The sequence below is a fragment of the Microchirus variegatus genome, assembly GCF_963457635.1.
Source record: "Microchirus variegatus genome assembly, chromosome: 1".
In the NCBI taxonomy this organism is placed as follows: Eukaryota; Metazoa; Chordata; class Actinopteri; order Pleuronectiformes; family Soleidae; genus Microchirus; species Microchirus variegatus.
In genome coordinates this window covers 3,303,410-3,321,599 of record NC_139802.1, presented here as the reverse complement: position 1 = coordinate 3,321,599, position 18,190 = coordinate 3,303,410, and the positions used below count along the sequence as shown (strand labels likewise).

At 39.3% G+C, this 18,190-nt stretch overlaps 1 protein-coding gene across 1 annotated transcript; it reads left to right on the top strand.

Annotated features, from left to right (window-relative positions):
* Positions 1-3,962: 3,962 nt before the first annotated feature.
* On the top strand, positions 3,963-17,823 carry setdb1b (SET domain bifurcated histone lysine methyltransferase 1b). Its single transcript, XM_083890267.1, has 25 exons — positions 3,963-4,015; positions 5,792-5,995; positions 7,548-7,714; positions 7,805-7,848; positions 8,455-8,584; positions 8,682-8,852; positions 8,994-9,195; positions 9,318-9,391; positions 9,543-9,733; positions 10,697-10,826; positions 10,977-11,451; positions 12,006-12,119; positions 12,233-12,524; positions 12,643-12,904; positions 13,058-13,148; positions 13,231-13,347; positions 13,444-13,613; positions 14,099-14,320; positions 14,452-14,622; positions 15,409-15,539; positions 15,746-15,765; positions 15,869-15,987; positions 16,085-16,344; positions 16,440-16,528; positions 17,690-17,823. Exons 1-25 carry the CDS (start codon positions 3,999-4,001, stop codon positions 17,805-17,807), a joined length of 3,981 nt encoding a protein of 1,326 aa, XP_083746393.1. The 5' UTR covers positions 3,963-3,998; the 3' UTR covers positions 17,808-17,823.
* Positions 17,824-18,190: the final 367 nt, after the last annotated feature.

The following is an 18,190-nucleotide window of genomic DNA, read 5'->3' as shown; positions in this document are numbered from 1 at the left end:
ATATGTATGTATATGTATATATGTGTATGTATATGTGTGTATATGTGTATATATGTGTATGTATATGTGTATATATGTGTATATATACGTATATGTGTATATATATATATATATATATATATATACGTATATGTATATATATATATATGCGTATATGTATATAAATATGTATATATATATATGCGTATATATATATACTTATATGTATATATATACATATACATTTACACATATATACATATACATATACACATATACACATATACATATATGTATATACGTATATATATATATAGAGAGAGAGAGAGAGATATTCCAGAATCACATTGATTTGATCTGTTTCCTGTTTGCCTCCGTTCATGTCTTCACTTGAAATCATTTTATGTAAAGTGGTGAAGAAACAGAAGCCACTGTTGTTGTGATTGGCCTGTATCCGTTTTCTGTCCTCTTTCTGCAAATTGGTTAAAGGCGCAAGAAGAGATCTGTGGGTTTCTTTCTGCTGGGATCAGTTTCCACTGTTGTCCTTGTCTGCTCTCTTTCACAGCCGGGGGGTGAAAAACAGAATTAATGCTGACACTGCTCTAAGACATGTTTACTGCCTTCTTTTTTTTTTTTTTAATTGTGCCACTTGAGTGACGTCTTATTGTATATTGTTGCCGGTGTGATTTCAACACATTCACGTTCCTTCCAGCATTTTGTCCTGATCCATTATCATTTGCATAGCCTCTTTACTCTTAACTGGTGTCAGTGGCGTCAGAATACGAGCAATCTGCATTTTTTTGGTCAGGATCGGTTTTCAACCCCTCTTAAGTGGATTGCCACTAAGGCGTCATATCCTCTTTCTCTTCTTCAACCTCTTCTTTTTTCCTGCATCTCGACCACTGTGCACTCATTCTTTCCAGGTGTCATGACGCAATGAAAACCTTTTTTCATTTGTGCTTAAGTAAAAACCGTAAAGTGAATTAATTTGCTCATAATGGACAAAGAATTTTGTATGACGTGTATCTGAACCTCACACTGACCAGGGATCCAGTGACTCTTGTTCAGGTGTCATCTCCTGTGGAGGCCTCACCTCTTCAAGGGCCAAAGAGATGTCCGAGTGTTTTATTCTGAGGAACAGAGCTGTTCCTTACCATACTTGTTAACTATTTATGCACAATACAGGTGCCAAACAGGACTCTGTGTGTCCGTCAGTACTTCTTATCTCTTGGAGGAGAACAGGAGGTGTCAGTGCAGCAATTAGGGAAGGAGACATGGACTTGGAGGACTGGGTTGTTGAGTTCAGTGTGGGATTGTCGTGTAGAAAGTGCAGCGGTGAGACCGGTTGTCTGAGGACTTCATCGGATCATCTCGACAGGTCGCACGGATGAGTGCACGTTGGAATTATTTTGTTAAGGAACACGGAAGACAACACAGTGACGACGTTTCCTTGGATTTTGCAGATTTGCCAGCATGGACCCTCCGGCCGTCCCTGTGGCCAGACTCGATGTGGATGTGGACCTCGGTTTTGCGTTCTTTTTCTTCTTCATCCTCTGCTTTTTCTTGCTGGTGACCATTGTCCGCTGTGCTCAGATGGTGCTGGACCCTTACAGTGCTGTCTCTGTCTCTACATACCAGGAAGAGGAGCAAATGGAGGACTAATGGACACCAGGGACCTTAACTGTTTTTTTATTTTTATTTTTTAAAGGCCTCTACAAAACAGAATGCCATTCCATCTCACCACAGAGATCACCCACACCCCCCTAAATATTTGAGGCTTTTTTTTGTGTGCCTGAGTCAGCGTGGTGGGTTTGATTTTAACTTTTATTTCGTTTCTTGCCAACTTACATTTTGCACAAGAAAAAGCTGTCTACGACTTCAAATGATGTAAGTACGACTAGAAAAGTGAGGCATCCACGGTTTCAAATTGAATAAATGGGTCCTGAGGTTGCAGGATAATTGTCATTGAAATATCATTGTTGGCATGTGCATCGACTGGATATTGTCTTGCAATTTTGTTTGAAATCTTTAAACAAAATGCAAATGTTTGCAAAGTAAAATGAAAAATATTCCACAATAATAGAGCGTTAAATGTTTGCATGTTTTCAGTTGTTTGAACTACAACACAAAGCAGATGGTCCATTTTCCTGTCCTCCCGTTACATCATGAAATGTTTTGAAGCATTAACGATCCATTTGCACGTTATTGTGCAAGAAATGAATTGGAGACATGGACTTCTGACAAGCTGCAGACCCTTTACAACACAGACCCGGGACAATCTTCAGCACAAACACACAGGCATCTTATTGTCTCTCATGTTGCCACATTTATCTCAAGAGTCTCCTCATGAAACTCATGACATTAATTCACAAACCAGGTTAAACGTTAGCTTCAGGAGTCAGCAGAAGAGCAGAGTCATTGTCAGTTTACCACATGTTGACAGCATGAAGTTACACTGAAGCTTCTTCCACATGACTTTTTAAGACTAAGTGTAAATCAAATAAAACTGCATAGTGTGTGCCGGTAATTCATCAGCAGAGTGACGAAGGTTTTAATTATCAGTGCTCCATCAATCATCTTCCACAGCAGCGGCTCTCAGGGAGAAGTCATTAAAACTGTTAGACAACAGCAACAACAACAACAACAACAAAAAGGTAAGATTATTAAACAAATTAAAGCTGAACACATCATTGAATGAACCTTTATTTACATTAAATGACACGTAATGTGATGTAATGAGGCCTCTCACTTCTTTCTTGCAGTGCTTGTGGGACACATTTTGTGGTTTGTGGTGTGATTATATCTGTGCTATTCATTATTTTTACGATGCAATGTTGCCTTAGCTAGTCTGAGCAATTTTATATTAAGATATCGAAACCGTACCAATACCGTGGCCCAGGGCCGTTTGAAGGAATTTGGGGGCCCCAAGCAAAATGGACATGTATACTGAGTTTCCTCTGGAAACTTCATATAGAGACTGTCTTTTCTTTTTACGCTTATCCTCCTCTTCCTTTCTCGTCTTTCTTTTCTGGCTTCCCGATGCATAATTCCGCTTCATGATGACTGCTGAGGTTTTGTATTTTGCCGGCTGCAGAGATCACCAATCTTGCCGGCTGCAGAGATCACCTATCTTGCATTTTACTCATAACCAGTCGTTGTCTCGGGGCCCCAGGTCAACTCGGGGCCCCAAGCAATTGCCTGGTTTGTCTGCCTTGTCGCAACGGGACTGCCGTGGCCCCAAAACCCAAAAAATATAACACATCAGGTAATTAATTCTTTTCATTTTTAAGGAACATACAATTTGAATATTATGAAAAGGCGAGAAATCAATATCTATGGATTTAGAGGACAGCAAATGGCAGAAGATGGCAAACTATTGAAATGTCCAATCCCAGCTGACATAGGGTGGAGGGTACACTGTGGACAGGTTGCCAGTCCATCACAGGGCCACACGTAAAATTGACCAATAAATTCAAAATGGCTGACTGAGGCTGAAGCTTTTCATCAGGGTTGTTGTAATTGTTAGCATAGGGAATTTTGGGACAGTGCACAATGTCTGTCTCAGTGGATTTTCTATGAGGAACAATTGATAAGATAAATATTTCAAAAAAATATAGAAAAGAGTTGAATGTACTTCAAGTTTCTAAATTTGGGGCAAAGTTTTTGCACGTTCAAGTTGTCAAACATTATTGTTTGGGGGGAAGAAGAAGGAAAAACGACAATAACAACAACAACAACAACAACAACAATAATAATAATATTCATCATAACATTTCGGCTCCTAGAGTTCGCGCTCGGACCATTATTATCCGTCAAAAACAATAAAACAGAATACTGTGCACCGGGCACATATGAGCATTTTTTATTTAAAACCTGGATAACCCCGCTGGGCGGAACAACAGTGTAACATAACACCGCCTATTTCGAATACACCGTACAGCAAATCACGCGCCCCTCTCGCTGCAGCTAGCTGGTAGCATTTGCTAGCTACTGCTAAGCATATATTTGCGAGCGACAACATGGAAAGTAGCGAAGGGTGAGTGATGCGTGCTGTTGGTAAATGGACTTCAGTGGTCTGGTTTGTTTTTGAGATAAAGTCTAGATCATTACCCGGGTTTGTTTTCCCCTTCAGATTCCTGCATCACTTTGTCAGTAGATGAGACATTGTGCATGCTAATGCTAGGCTAACATGCCAGCACGGTCTCAACAAATACAAACCTCAGTTTATTTGTTGTTGTGTTTGTTTGTTTTTTAAACCATATTTACCACAAATGCGTCTTATTTCGCTGTTACAATGTGGTGTATTAGGTTTAATATTCTTCCCGAAACATTAAATGGTATCTAAACTAGATTTTGGTTCCAATCTTGGTAGTTAGCAATGGATTTTTCCAGACTATACCTGGCAATGGCAATACATTTAATAGTTTCTGGACATTACATGGTTTAGTCTGTTTGTTGTCCACATTTTGCAGCCTTGTGACCTGGTGCAGGTCTCACCCTGCAGGTTTCACCTTGCAGCCCAGCTTCATCTCCACACACTAGATAATCTCAGAAGTTTTATATTGATGTTGTGAATGCTGTGATCCAGTGCTTCATCATCCACAGAGGCTCATATGTTTATGTCATCACACACATGTGATTGTAGGAGATCTGTGGAGATGAGGTGTGTCTCTCGCTGGGTTTTGCAAACATGTGAATCCCAAAACATCAGAAACAGTGTAATAAAACTGTCCATCAAGTATTCCTGCTGTCATTATGAGTGTTCTAATGTTTACTTTTTGTTAACATTGTTTAATAGATGTGTAAGAGCAGTTGCACATTCATATAGAGGGTGATGATTGTGATTTAAAGTTATGAATTGTATTGCATTATAGAAATAGGTGTTTTCATTATGTAACCTACTGTCACTTAAAAAGGATTAGGATTAGATTTGAGATGTGATGTCTTAGCAAAGCTTCAGTCCTATGTTTACCTTCATAAAGATTGATTTTATCGCAGCTCTGTTGTACTGGACTAAGCCTGTTGGACATTTGCACATTTGAGTATACACAGTGGTTGTTGTTGTATACTTTAGAGTAATCAAAATGGATAAAAAAAAGGAGCTTACCCCAATGAAGAGATTTCAATTTTCACAAATTGCTGTTTTGTTTTCACTTTCTTGCAATCAATTTTTGATTCTGTGTAGTAATTATCCACTTCCATCTCATTCAGAACATATTTAGTACCATATATATTGGTAAATATCAGAGTTGAAAACCCAGGTTTCAGTGAATGAATCAAACAGCACTAATTATTGTTACATACATTTTCTTCAATAGCAATATTGCTAAAGTACATATGAGAACATAGGTGTACTACATGTATATAATACTGCATTGCTTGCAAACACATATAATATGTCTATTGATCCAAAGTGCTCATATTAACATTTGACAAATAGGTTTTCCATAGATGCAGGCTTCGGCACAGGGAAAGGAAACACTTGAAAATTAAACCACTGGCTATAATATTACAATCGCTGACAAGTATAAACGCAATGACATAACACTGTAGTTTTCATTATGTATTTTATATTTTGCTTGTGTTCCAGATTGAAGTAAAGGAAGTATTTGAAAAGTAGAGCTGTAGGATTGTACAAGGTTTCATGAATTTCACAGTTTTCACTATAATGTTTAAAGAAAAGTCATTGTGTTTCAGTGTGATCTTGGTGGTTTTGTTATGATCATTCCATTTTCAAGGCTGTCGTTGAGACAAAATCTTTGTGTACATGTTTAAAATGATGTGAACATATCTGCTGTCCATTTCACCCCAGGATGGAGGTGGAGGACTGGGACTCCAGCCTGGAGGAGGAGTTGGGTGTTTCTTTGGAGGAGCTGAAGAAGTGGATTGAGGAGACCGTGGAGAAGAGTGAGATCGTACAGAACAAAAAGGCTCAGCTCACAGAGCTGAAGGAGTTGGTGGAGCAGAAAGAGAAGGAGGCGGCGATGACAGATACACTGCTCAAGGATGCTAAACAGTGAGTTGGAATCAACCTGATTATCTTTCATTTACTAAGCGGATGCGTGATGTTATTGTCATGATATTTGTGTTGGTCGATATTGGTTTTTATCAGATATCGGTAAGCATACCAAGATCCCATGATATAACTAATGACTAAAACTGTAGGCTGCTACCTCCTTGACTTCTATGCTGGTGCCCTTTCCAACTATTATTTTCTGTGTTGAATAATTTATTTATATCTTCATCCGATGTGACTTGAGTGTGCAAAATATTATCCTAATTTCACAACAGAAGATACCTAATGAACCCTGGAAAAACAACTATATGTCTATATCGGCTTTCGGCCCAAGAACTCCCAATATGTTGGCATAGCAACAAAAAGTCCAATATCATGCATCCCTTCTAAGTGGATTATATTTTCAGCCTTAAGCTGTTTTATATAGGTCTATAACTAATATTTGGTCCTTTTATTTGTTAAGGATTCACAGTGTGTCCTGAAATTAGGATACTTTTTTCTTAACTAGTGTTGTACCTGTATCTGTTTGACAGATATGCAATTAACGCTCCCTTGCGTTTCTTATTCAAACAGCGCCAAAGTAGACATTGCACAAACTGGTGCCCTTAGTAAGTCACCTACCATTGTTGAAAAGGCGAACCGTTAACAGTCAGACGGGTGTTAGTTTTATTTATAGATCGATAAAATATGCTGTCAAGAAATTTGCCTCTAATTTGTTCACTAAATCTGAATAATTATGGAATTGAAGAAGACTTAAATGGTTGATGGAAGTTATTAATAATGATAAGAGTACATCTTAATGCAAACCTAGATTATAGTCTTAATGAAATCAAATAAATCAGACAAGACCCAATATTTTTTGGTTTGTCATGTGCCATTTATTGACTCATTGTTCTTAACATTCACGGGTGATCCCGACTGTTACCCCCAAGCGTTAAGTCATTGAAACCAGCTATTGAATCAACACAAGCAATGCAAATATATCAGGGAGCATATCCACTGCAGAGCAGATCAACTTCTGTTCAATTAGCATCATGCTTATCATCAGATTTCACTCTTCTAGATGTTAACATGATTACCGCTATGGGAAATATATGTAATGAATCAATTAGTCAGCTGACAGAATAGATAATTAAGAGGTAACAGACATTTACATAACAGGTCAACTCATAATAACAGGCCTTGCCTTTTCATTTTCTTATATTTTATAGACAAAATGATCAATGTTAGAATTGTAATAGGTTGCACTTGTACAAAATTATTATTTGATGATGACTTAAACAATTGTTCCATTGTTTTAAGCTCACATAATTACATGTATTTGTTTGGCAGATGCGTTTATCCTTAGTGACTAACAAGTGTTGTATACTGCTGACATATATGTCAGGGGCAACTTGTCTTACCCAAGGACACATTGGTGTGTGGACTTTAGCAACTAACTAATAGCACATAAGAGTATTTCTGTTGTATGTATGACAGGCGTTTGCATATGGCTGATCTGGTTGAAAAGTGTTATTGTCTGACACTCTTTCTTGTTTCTCGTCTTCCTCAGGTCTTTATTGGAATGTGAGATGATGGTGAAGGCAACCTACTATAGGAGCGGTCTTGTTTACCGGGAGAGCAGCTCGGAGGATGAGGGGGGCGGAGGAGGGTTGTTGTCCTCCGAGGTCATAGAAATAGACGACGACGACGATGACGATGTCATTGCTGTCGGCTGTTGTAAGTCGTGCAGTTTTTCCTAAGAGAACAGCAGTTATCATTCGCTGTTACTTGATATTCATTTCTCTTTGTTTCTTTACAATGTTTAAGTGGTTCCTCCAAAGAAGCCTTTGACTCCTGTGAAAGATGCAATGGTGAGAACGAGAGAAAACTATGATATGGATCTGTATGCCCACTTCGTTTCTATGTGTCTGTTCTGATGCTTGATTTTTTTGCATTTTTCCTCAGAAGCTCTGCTCTGTACTTAACATTTTAAAAGTTTACAAAGCTTTTTATATTAAATTAACAAATAACAGCAGGAACAATGCTATGTACCAATGGTTGAATGAACTGATTTGAGCAATTACGATAAAATTATGTATATTTTTATATGCATTTAAAAATCAGATTAATTGAGAATGGGTTTCACTTTGTTTTGTTACATTATCTTTACCCAAGAATATAAACATTTAAAGACCAATGAATTGTAATAAATAGAAAAAAATGTATATGTTTGTAAGATCAATACAATCAATTTGTTTAAATTAAAGCAAAAAAAGGGAGGTGAGAAATTGTGAAGTATATATTCTTATGTTAACAATCACCAGGGATTAGATAAAGTCTTGTTTCCTTAATGTTATATTGTTATAATCTAGTTGGTAAACATGTTGACGGGACAATGCTACAGTTTACTGAATATAATGGGTTTGACATCATACATGCCACTTTATGCTGACGATGATGTTTGTTTATTCTGTCAGATAAAAGAAACGTCTGCAGCTTTGCAGAAAACCACTCAGCAAGTGCAGAAGTTGGTTCAAATAGTTACCAAGCCAGCACTGGGGGGGACCTCTTTGCTCCGACCTCCTGGACAGCTTCTGTCTCAGTCAGGTCAGCACACACAAACCCATCATGTACACTAGACTCGTATGGAAGAATTTTATATTTAATAGTAAAAAAAAGTGTGTGTGGCTTGTCCTCCCTGCAGGTGTTCAGGGTTCAGTGCCAGCAGTGTTCGTATCACAGGTTGCTTCTCAATCCATGAGCCAACCCAAGCCAAACGTAGTGGAGGATGAGCTTCGCATTGGGATGAACATTCTGGGAAAGAAACGCACCAAGACGTGGCACAAAGGCACCCTCGTCGCGATCAACCCCATCGGTCTGTGACTAATACGTCATCCTTTAAAATGATGTTAGGCATTTAATATAGAGCCAGATTCTTTCATTTGTATTAGCTGAACATAGTTTCAAATGTCTCTTTTCTGTCACTGAAAACTGCTCTTTTTCTGTCCTTATTCAGGAAATGGTTTATTTAAATATAAGGTGAAGTTTGACAAAGGAAAGAGTCTGCTGTCTGGAAATCATGTGGCTTTTGACTATAATCCCACACTGGAGAGTTTGTATGTTGGAGCCCGTGTGGTCGCTAAGTACAAGGATGGCAATCTGGTGTGGCTCTATGCTGGAATAGTGGCAGAGATGCCCAACAATAAGAACCGTATGAGGTAGGTGGACATTATTAAAATGTCATTTACTTTTATAAACCTAAAAAATTGTGTTCACACTAAAAATGACTCACAAGCAAATTGATTTGACTCTACTTATATATCTTTTTATGTGTTTTTAGGTTTATGATATTCTTCGATGATGGCTATGCTTCATATGTGACATTACCTGAGCTCTACCCTGTCTGCCGACCGTGTGAGTGCCCATTTTCTCTTCTCCAACCTTCTCATAACACTTAAAACACAATAATTAGTACTGCACTTTATATTATATTTAGTTTATTAGTAAATTTCAGTTTCTGGTAAGCTGATCAGTAAAGGATGAGGTCATTTTTGTGTTTTTGCAGTAAAGCGTACTTGGGAAGACATAGAGGACGCGTCGTGTCGCGATTTCATCGACGAGTACATCACCGACTATCCCAGCAGGCCGATGGTGCTCCTAAAGGTCAACCAGATAATCAAGACGGAGTGGGAGGGAACGTGGTGGAAGAGTAAAGTGGAGGACGTTGATGGCAGCTTGGTCAAGATCCTCTTCCTGGTATGTCTGTGTCAGAATTCGTTTTTTCAACAACACTGATATTTGATAAGAATGTGTTAATCACCAGCATTTACATGTAGTTGACAAGAACATGTAAGTGAACCCATTTGATTTTCCTGTTTTCTGCACGAATTTGCCTTAAAATGCGATCTGTTATTCAGACACATTCTAAAGCACACTATTCAAAGCATCCGTGTTTTTATTCGATACGCGCACAGTAGTGGTGGACAAAGCTAAGTGAGCCACTAGCTCACAATTAATTTAGTAATTGCAGCCCTATTGAGTGACCCAGTCAGACCTTAACCTGATATAGATGCTGTGGAATTACTTCAAAGGAGCTTTTCACATCAGACAACAATCATGGGAGACCTGAAGAAGTTCTCTCAGGAAGAATCCAGGAAATTCCTCCAGAACAGTGTACAGATCTAATACACTGCTACCAGAAGCACTTAGTTGAGGTTATTATTGTCAATCAGCTGCTAAGTCCAGGGATTCACTTACTTTACACTCTTAATTGACATTACTCTGCTACTTTACTTTTCACTAGCACTGAAAATGTTTTATATATGTTGTGTTTAATTAGTTTAAAGACTACTTTCTAGTTTCTCGATTATGGGAAAAATAATAACCACGATTAGTTGGGTCAAAATTGAAATCGCAGTTATTTTAAATGATTATTCTTTGACTTGAACTTGAAACAAATGGAATTTAAAAAGTGGCTTTGAACATGAAATTGTTCATGTGAATTTACTTTCACAAGGTTACTTACTTAAATTATTAAGTACAATGTAAATTATGGTGTATATACATTTACACTGACAGGAAGTCAGACACAGTTACATGTTACCCCAGTGTTATTTTCAGAATAAAAGCCCCCGTTTTGTAATAATCGTTTTGTTTTGATTTTGTTGTTGTAACCGTTTGTGGCCATAATCTTATTCAATCAATTTATTGTTTGATTAGGATGATAAGAGGAGTGAGTGGATCTATAGAGGGTCCACCAGGTTAGAGCCAATGTTCAACCTGAAGATGACCACAGCCAACACTCATGAAAAGAAGCTGGCTGGCCAGCAGAGAACACGTCCTAATATGGGTAACACACACAATTTGCATGGTTAATTTGTTTTTAAGTTGCTGGGGTCACTAAGTGACCTTATGATGAACATTTATCCAAGAGGCCTGTTGTTAATAGAATGTTTAAAGTCATTTCATTTTTGCATCCTTACTTTCTATTAATTTCCAGGAGCTTTGAGGAGTAAAGGCCCAGTGGTTCAGTACACCAGTGATGGACTCATTGGAGCCTCTCCTGTCAAATCACCGCCAGCTTCACTGAGTCCAGCTTCACCAATACCCCAACAACAACAGCAACAGCAACAGCAACAACAACAACAACAACAGCAACAACAACAGCAACAGCAACAACAGCAACAGCAACAACAACAACAGCAGCAGCAGCAGCAGCAGCAGCAGCAGTTGCAGCAGTTGCAGCTGCTGCAGCGTCCACAAGCCCAACAAACCCAGCAAACCCCACCAACCCAGCCAATCCAACAAACCCAGCCAATCCAACAAACCCAGCCAATCCAACAAATCCAACTAATCCAACAAATCCAACAAATCCAACAAATCCAACAAATCCAGCAAACCCAGCAAACCCAGCAAATCCAGCAAATCCAGCAAATCCCACAAACCCAGCACACCCCTCTGCCTCCACGTGTTGAGTGAGTGATGCTATGCTTTATTTAAAGGTTTTAAATGCTTTCTTTAAGTAATATTTTCTCTTGGCTAAGTTAAAGTTTCATCTTCAGTGTTCAAAAAATGTCTCAAAACTGACCCTTCCTAAATTCAAGACTGGAGAGAATGTTTCATTTTTTAACTGACAAATGCTACCATTTTAAATTTGATGTCAATATTATCAGATATTGAAGATATTCACTTTTTTTGCATCTTACATTTTTAAAATAATATATAAAGTCTATATTAACTTATGTATGAAGTTGTGCCCATATAAATTTGGGAAGAACGTTTAACTCTGTCAACTTTCATTTAGACTAAATTTACTGTTAAATTGTCTTAAATTCAGAAATGAGGAAAAACCCATGGTCAAGTTATGAGGCTCTGTGGGCTTTGATGACAACATTCGTGCTGCACAACAAGCCTTTAACATGTGGATATAGTGAATATTGATATGTGCAGCTGTACGATGTGGTGATTTGATCAGACATAAGTGGAGACCTCAGATATTAAATGTGTTTCTCCTCTTGTTGTCTTTAAGCAATAAACATCAGATGGCAAAGAAGAGTACTTCTCCATTTGTCCCTGGGGTGGGAGGCACACATGCTTCCAAAATTCTGCAGTCTCTTTCGTCCAGTCCTACCAGCCTGCCTGGGTGAGTACACCTTATTGTATGAGATAATAAACCTGCAGCTTATACAAATACATAAAATGTGTTGCCTTCTTAGACGTGATGTCTCTCTTTGTCTTGTGTTCCTCAATTCGTAGTGGAAGAACGTTGAATCCCCCGATTACTTTCACACAATCGTATCAGAGACCGCAGCCGGCTCTGGCCCCTGCACCTCCTCCTTTGACCCATGTGATGGCCTCCATCCCAATACAGCCCTCGTATCGGGCCCCGACAGATCGCATCTTCTACATGGCCCATTCGTGTCAGCCTGCCTGTCTGAAACGTATCCGGCCTCCGAAATCAGACATGCACAGTGGAAAGAACCCGCTCCTCATGCCTTTACTGTACGACTTCAGAAGAATGATAGGACGACGCAAAGTAAACCGCAAGGTACACATGAACACAAAATAACACTGGCTGGAAAATATATGCACGAAATCTAGCTTTTCTTGTTATTAACACTGAATGCCAAATTCCACAACTTATCTTTTATATGTCTACATTCCAGATGTTCTTCCACGTGATTTACAAGGCGCCGTGTGGGCTTTGTCTGCGTAACATGTCAGAGATCCAAAACTACCTCTTCCAGACATTCTGTGACTTTATATTCTTAGAGATGTTCTGTCTGGATCCCTACGTACTCGTGGACCGTCCCTTCCAGCCACAGAGGCCATTTTATTACATTCCAGACATCACTGGTGGAAAAGAAGACATTTCTCTATCCTGTGTCAATGAAATTGATTCCACTCCACCTCCTAAAGTAGCCTACAGTAAGAACACTGAAATGATGATTAAAAAGCGATTCATTAGAATTCTATTATAGATTTGTTGTCTTTCCAGTTTTGTTACAATAAATGAAAACAATCACATTGTAGTAAATCAGACTTTAGAGACTTTATCTCTGTCTGTCTGCTCTCCTCTAGGTAAAGAACGTATCCCTGAAGACGGAGTGTACATCAACACCGGCGCAGACTTCCTGGTTGGGTGTGATTGCACCGATGGCTGTCGAGACAAGTCAGTGAATCTTCACACCTCATCATTTTTCAGATTTCCTCCTGTAATTATATTCTGAAGTCTCGCCTTTGTCTCTTCACAGGTCCAAATGCTCCTGCCACCAGCTGACCCTTCAGGCTACAGCTTGTACACCCGGGGCACAGGTCAACACGAATGCTGGATATTCATACAAACGATTAGAGGAGTGCCTGCCTACGGGGTCAGACATTTAAACACAAACATCACCTCTTTCGACCCGGTATAAACGTAACAGTGTTTAATGACTCATTTTCACCTATTGTATCTTCTCTTTCAGCATTTACGAGTGTAATAAGCGGTGCAAATGTTGTGCTGAGATGTGCACGAATCGGCTTGTTCAGCATGGCCTGCAGGTGCGTCTACAGCTCTTCAAGACCCAAAACAAAGGCTGGGGCATCCGATGTCTGGATGATGTGGCCAAGGGCTCTTTTGTCTGCATTTATGCTGGTGAGGAAAGCAATTGTTTCATTTAAGGCGACAGAAAATTACTTTATTCAGTGATTCTGTTCACATGCTGTGTCCAAAAACACTTGAAAAACGCCAGAAATGTTTGTAACCAAGGTGCTTGCATGGGCTTCTGTTGCATCCATTATTATTATGCAAACAAAACGTGGGACCGTCAAAGATTAAGTTGCTCCAAGTTCTGTGAATTCATAAATGCATAAATGATCAAATCAAAAATAAAATCAATATTTTACCAGTGCCTCACCACAGCATTGCTGTTTGAGTTGTGTGTCGTCAAAAGAAGAAGGTAAAAACTGGATGTTCAAAGTTTATTCTATTGTGAACAACTTCCAGTTTGACCTCCGCCTTTGGCCTGAGTAAAGATTTACTGAAACCTCTTAGCTGATGTGCGTCTCCATTGAAAATGTGTTTGTGCGTGCAAGAGACGCAGTTTGTGAACCCACTCTTTTTTTTTTCTCACGTACCAGGGAAAATCCTGACTGATGATTTCGCAGACAGAGAGGGTCTAGAAATGGGCGATGAATATTTTGCCAATCTGGATCATATCGAGAGTGTGGAAAACTTCAAGGAGGGCTACGAGAGCGAGGCTCACTGTTCAGACAGTGAGGGAAGCGGCGTGGACGTGTCCAGGATGAAGGTCAAACCATCTTTAGCACCATCTAATCCTGCAGCGCGACAGCCCACAAAGGGTGAGTCTTGGCAGATCCTTTAAAGTCTTCTTTGTTTTTGTTGTTGATTTTTGCACCATGACAGTCGGATGTTATCTTCCCTCTGCACATGATAATTCACACGTATTTGATTTTTTTTTTTTTTGTCACAGCCCAAAGCTCAAGTTCATCAGAAAACAGCAATGACGGGGATGACAAAGACTCCAAGAGCGAAGATGAGAGTGACAGTTCAGATGACACGTTTGTTAAGGACAACTACTTCAACTCCAGCTCTGTGTGGAGGAGTTACACAACGCGCGGTCAGGTCAAGAGCAATAAGGAAGGTGAGCCTGCCGGGAAATCTCTGGGAGGTTTTATTCAAAGCAGTCCAAGATGATCCATATTTTTTATATAAGATTTTATGTGGTAAAATGTGTGTTTGATAAAGGTTAATGGTGATAAACTCCTGCTTTAGGAGTGGATGAAAGACTTTTCTTTCACCGGAGTACATCCCAGTAGAACAGAGGCTGTCTGTACTGCTGGGTTATTCATTTCCATTTAGTAAAACAAAGCCACCACCTATAAAACATTTACCTATTCAGGAGCTGTTGTGTTTATTTTAACTAAAAACTATTTTATTGCAAAGTAGACCTCACTCACTCACTCATTCATTCACACTCTCTCTCACTGTGTGTGTCTGTCTGCCATATGTATGACTGAGGAGGGGCAAGGGTTCAAAACTAGGTCAACTCAGGACTGCAGTGTTTTGGTAATTACTCAGAGGTCCACAGGGGGGCGATAGATGTTCTGCTCTGGAGCTTTCCCTATCAATACAGAAATATTATTCATTTATTTCGGGATTATTTTTGTTCAGCTAACATGCACTTTATTGCAACGTAGAATAGTATTTTAAGTGCACTCTTTTAGGTGACCTTGGTTTGCTTTTAGAGTTGTGTCTTTCTCTGACATACCTATCCAAGCAAAATGATTGATCTTTTCTTTTTCTTTTTAAAGTCTTTTAAAAAGCTGTATTGTCTCTTCTGCATTCATTCTCCTTTTCCAAAGACAGGTTTGTTTTTTGACAATATTTGTTTTAGTCCTCTCACGTTCACCTAATTTTTCTGCCACAGGGAGTCAAGACAGTAAAGATGGATTGAGTGCATCAGTCAAGGGAACCAATGAACAGAAGCCACCATCTATGCCAGAGGAGACGGGGAAAAGCAAAGTAGCTTCCTGGTTAACGAGCCAGGGGCTGAAGAAGGTGAGCGAAGAGGACATTAAAGGGAGACTTTCATGGAACAGAGCTCTGTGTTCACAGCCTTCTTAGGATAATTTGCAGTGTCTCACAAGTAGAATCTTTAAGCTCTCAAGGGCTCTTATCATAAATATCTGTGGTTTAATGTTTTATTGTAGGAGATTTTATTTTGATATTCTTGAATAATGTTTCCGTTCTGTTTTCCATCACAGGACTCTGCAGACAACAAAGGGTGTGTTGTACTTCTTTTTTTTTTTTTTTTTTTTACAATATTTCTTGTTTTGTGATGAATAATATCAGCTTTTTGTTTAAAGATTATTTCATGTTTCTTCTAGTCAAGTGAAGCCAGAAACGGGGAAGAAGCAGGATGTGATGACTCTCTCTGACAGTGACGATGTTCAGACCATCAGCTCTGGATCTGATGACAACAAAGAGAAAGAAAAAGTCACCCCAGGTCAATAGTTGAAGTTATGCTGCAGGTCTAATGACCACAATGTATTTCCCAATTTCACCTTTAAATCTTTTCCGTTTTTCTCATGTTTCTGGCTCAGGTGTTACCAAGAAGCAGGTAGCGGTTAAATCCACTCGCGGCATCGCTCTGAAGACCAGCCATGGTATGATGGTAAAGACCGGTGCACCTGGAGGTGGAGGAGGTCATGGGCGTCAGGGAGGAAAATCAGGGCAGCAAGGACAGAGTGGAGGAGGTGGAGACTCAAACGCTCCCAAAAACACGCGACAATTCTTCGATGGCGAGGAGTCCTGCTACATCATTGATGCCAAGTTGGAGGGAAACCTGGGACGATACCTCAATGTAAGGATCCCCTGCAAATATGATCCCATTGAATGGGAAATGACTGGATTGTGTATTGATGTGTAACTTGGAAATCTCTGCTCTCTGCGTTACAGCACAGCTGTAGTCCAAACCTTTTTGTCCAGAATGTGTTTGTGGACACACATGATTTGCGATTCCCCTGGGTGGCATTCTTTGCCAGCAAGTGAGTTTTGAATGCTAATTTGTCATCACTGTTTTCTTATAACTTGTCCAATATCAGCAGGCTCAGAAGATTGATGCCAACCTTTTAAACCAGAAAAAAACTTTATACAGTTGCAAGCTATATATATTGATTCAGGTTGCTGTAGATTTAAGTTATAGAGCTTTTGGAAGGCTTATCATAATGCCAAAACACTCAACAGCCGAGGCAATCTTTCTGTCGCTGAAACTTGTCATTTTCTCTCAGATTGCACAATTTTCATAGAGGTCTATGAACCTTATGTTTGGCAGAAAGTAGTCCACCGTTATTTTTGTGAGGGACTTCCAGTTTGGCATGCCCAGTGTCTCAGTTCAATCATGGTTAGGTAGCTTCATGCAGCAGGGGTTGCTATAAACGTTGCCGCAAACAAACTTTTTACTCCTTTGAGGAACAAGAAAACATTTCACTTATGACACTTCTATTGATTTTGTTGGAAATGAAACACCCAGTCTGGAAAAAGAGGCGTGGCTATTTAACGACAAAATGTCAATATCAACAGCCACAGATTAAAAAAAACGGAGCTAACTATGATTAAGGTGTTGGTGCTCTGAGGCAGTGACAGTTGATATAGTTGTGTAATTAAAACTGGGTTATATCGCCCCCACATTTATTCATTCATTGTATTCATTCATCCTTGTTATATGAGGCCACTTCCTCATGTCGTCCTCCAACTCCATAATTCTTCATGGATGTGGAACTTACCTGCCATGTCCATTTGTGTTGAGTGTTCCCATGACATTTTTAAGAAAGCAATCTCACTCCAGACACAAATTGGTGAAGGAAATGAACATATTTATTGACCTCCGCCAAGGAGGTATATGTTTTCGCCGGAGTTTGTTTGTCTGTCTGTCTGTTAGTGACCAACATAACTCGAAAAGTCAGGGACGGATTTGTCCCCAATTGGACCAGGAAGTGATTAAATTTAACACAACACTCGCTGTCTGACCCAGGTGTGCCGGCAGGGTGTATTTTAGCTGCCTGGCGGAGGTCTGCGCTCTCTGATTGCTTTTCCAGTTTGATTTGATTTCATGCTGTTGTGTCCTCAGGTTGTCATGGTTGCTTAGATTGTGGTACCCAGGAAAAGTAAATTCTCTTTTGTGTGTGTGTGTGTGTGTCCTTGTGTAGGCGGATCCGGGCCGGCACAGAACTGACATGGGATTACAACTATGAGGTGGGCAGTGTGGAGGGTAAAGTGCTGCTCTGCTGCTGTGGATCCACTGAGTGCAGAGGAAGACTCCTGTGATCTGGGCTACTCTCCTCATCCTGCATTTGTTTTTTGTTTTTTTAAAGTTGAAGTATTGATTTTATTACAGTTTGTTTTTTTTCTTTTAGTTTTTTTTTTTTTTTTCACCATGCATTCAGATGCATCTTATCCATTTCATATTTACCCCTGAATAAAATTCAGTTTTCTTCAGCAAACCAAAGTGTCTGCTCTTTTGTGAAGCAACACAGGCCATAAAAAGATGATAAATGGGATGATTTCAGTTTAAACCAAGTGAATTATTGTAGGAATATTATTATAATATAATGAAAAATACATATATTTATATCACATGATGACATCCATGTAAACTCTACATTTTAATGACTCAATTTTCATACAAATGATGTATATATTTGTTGTCT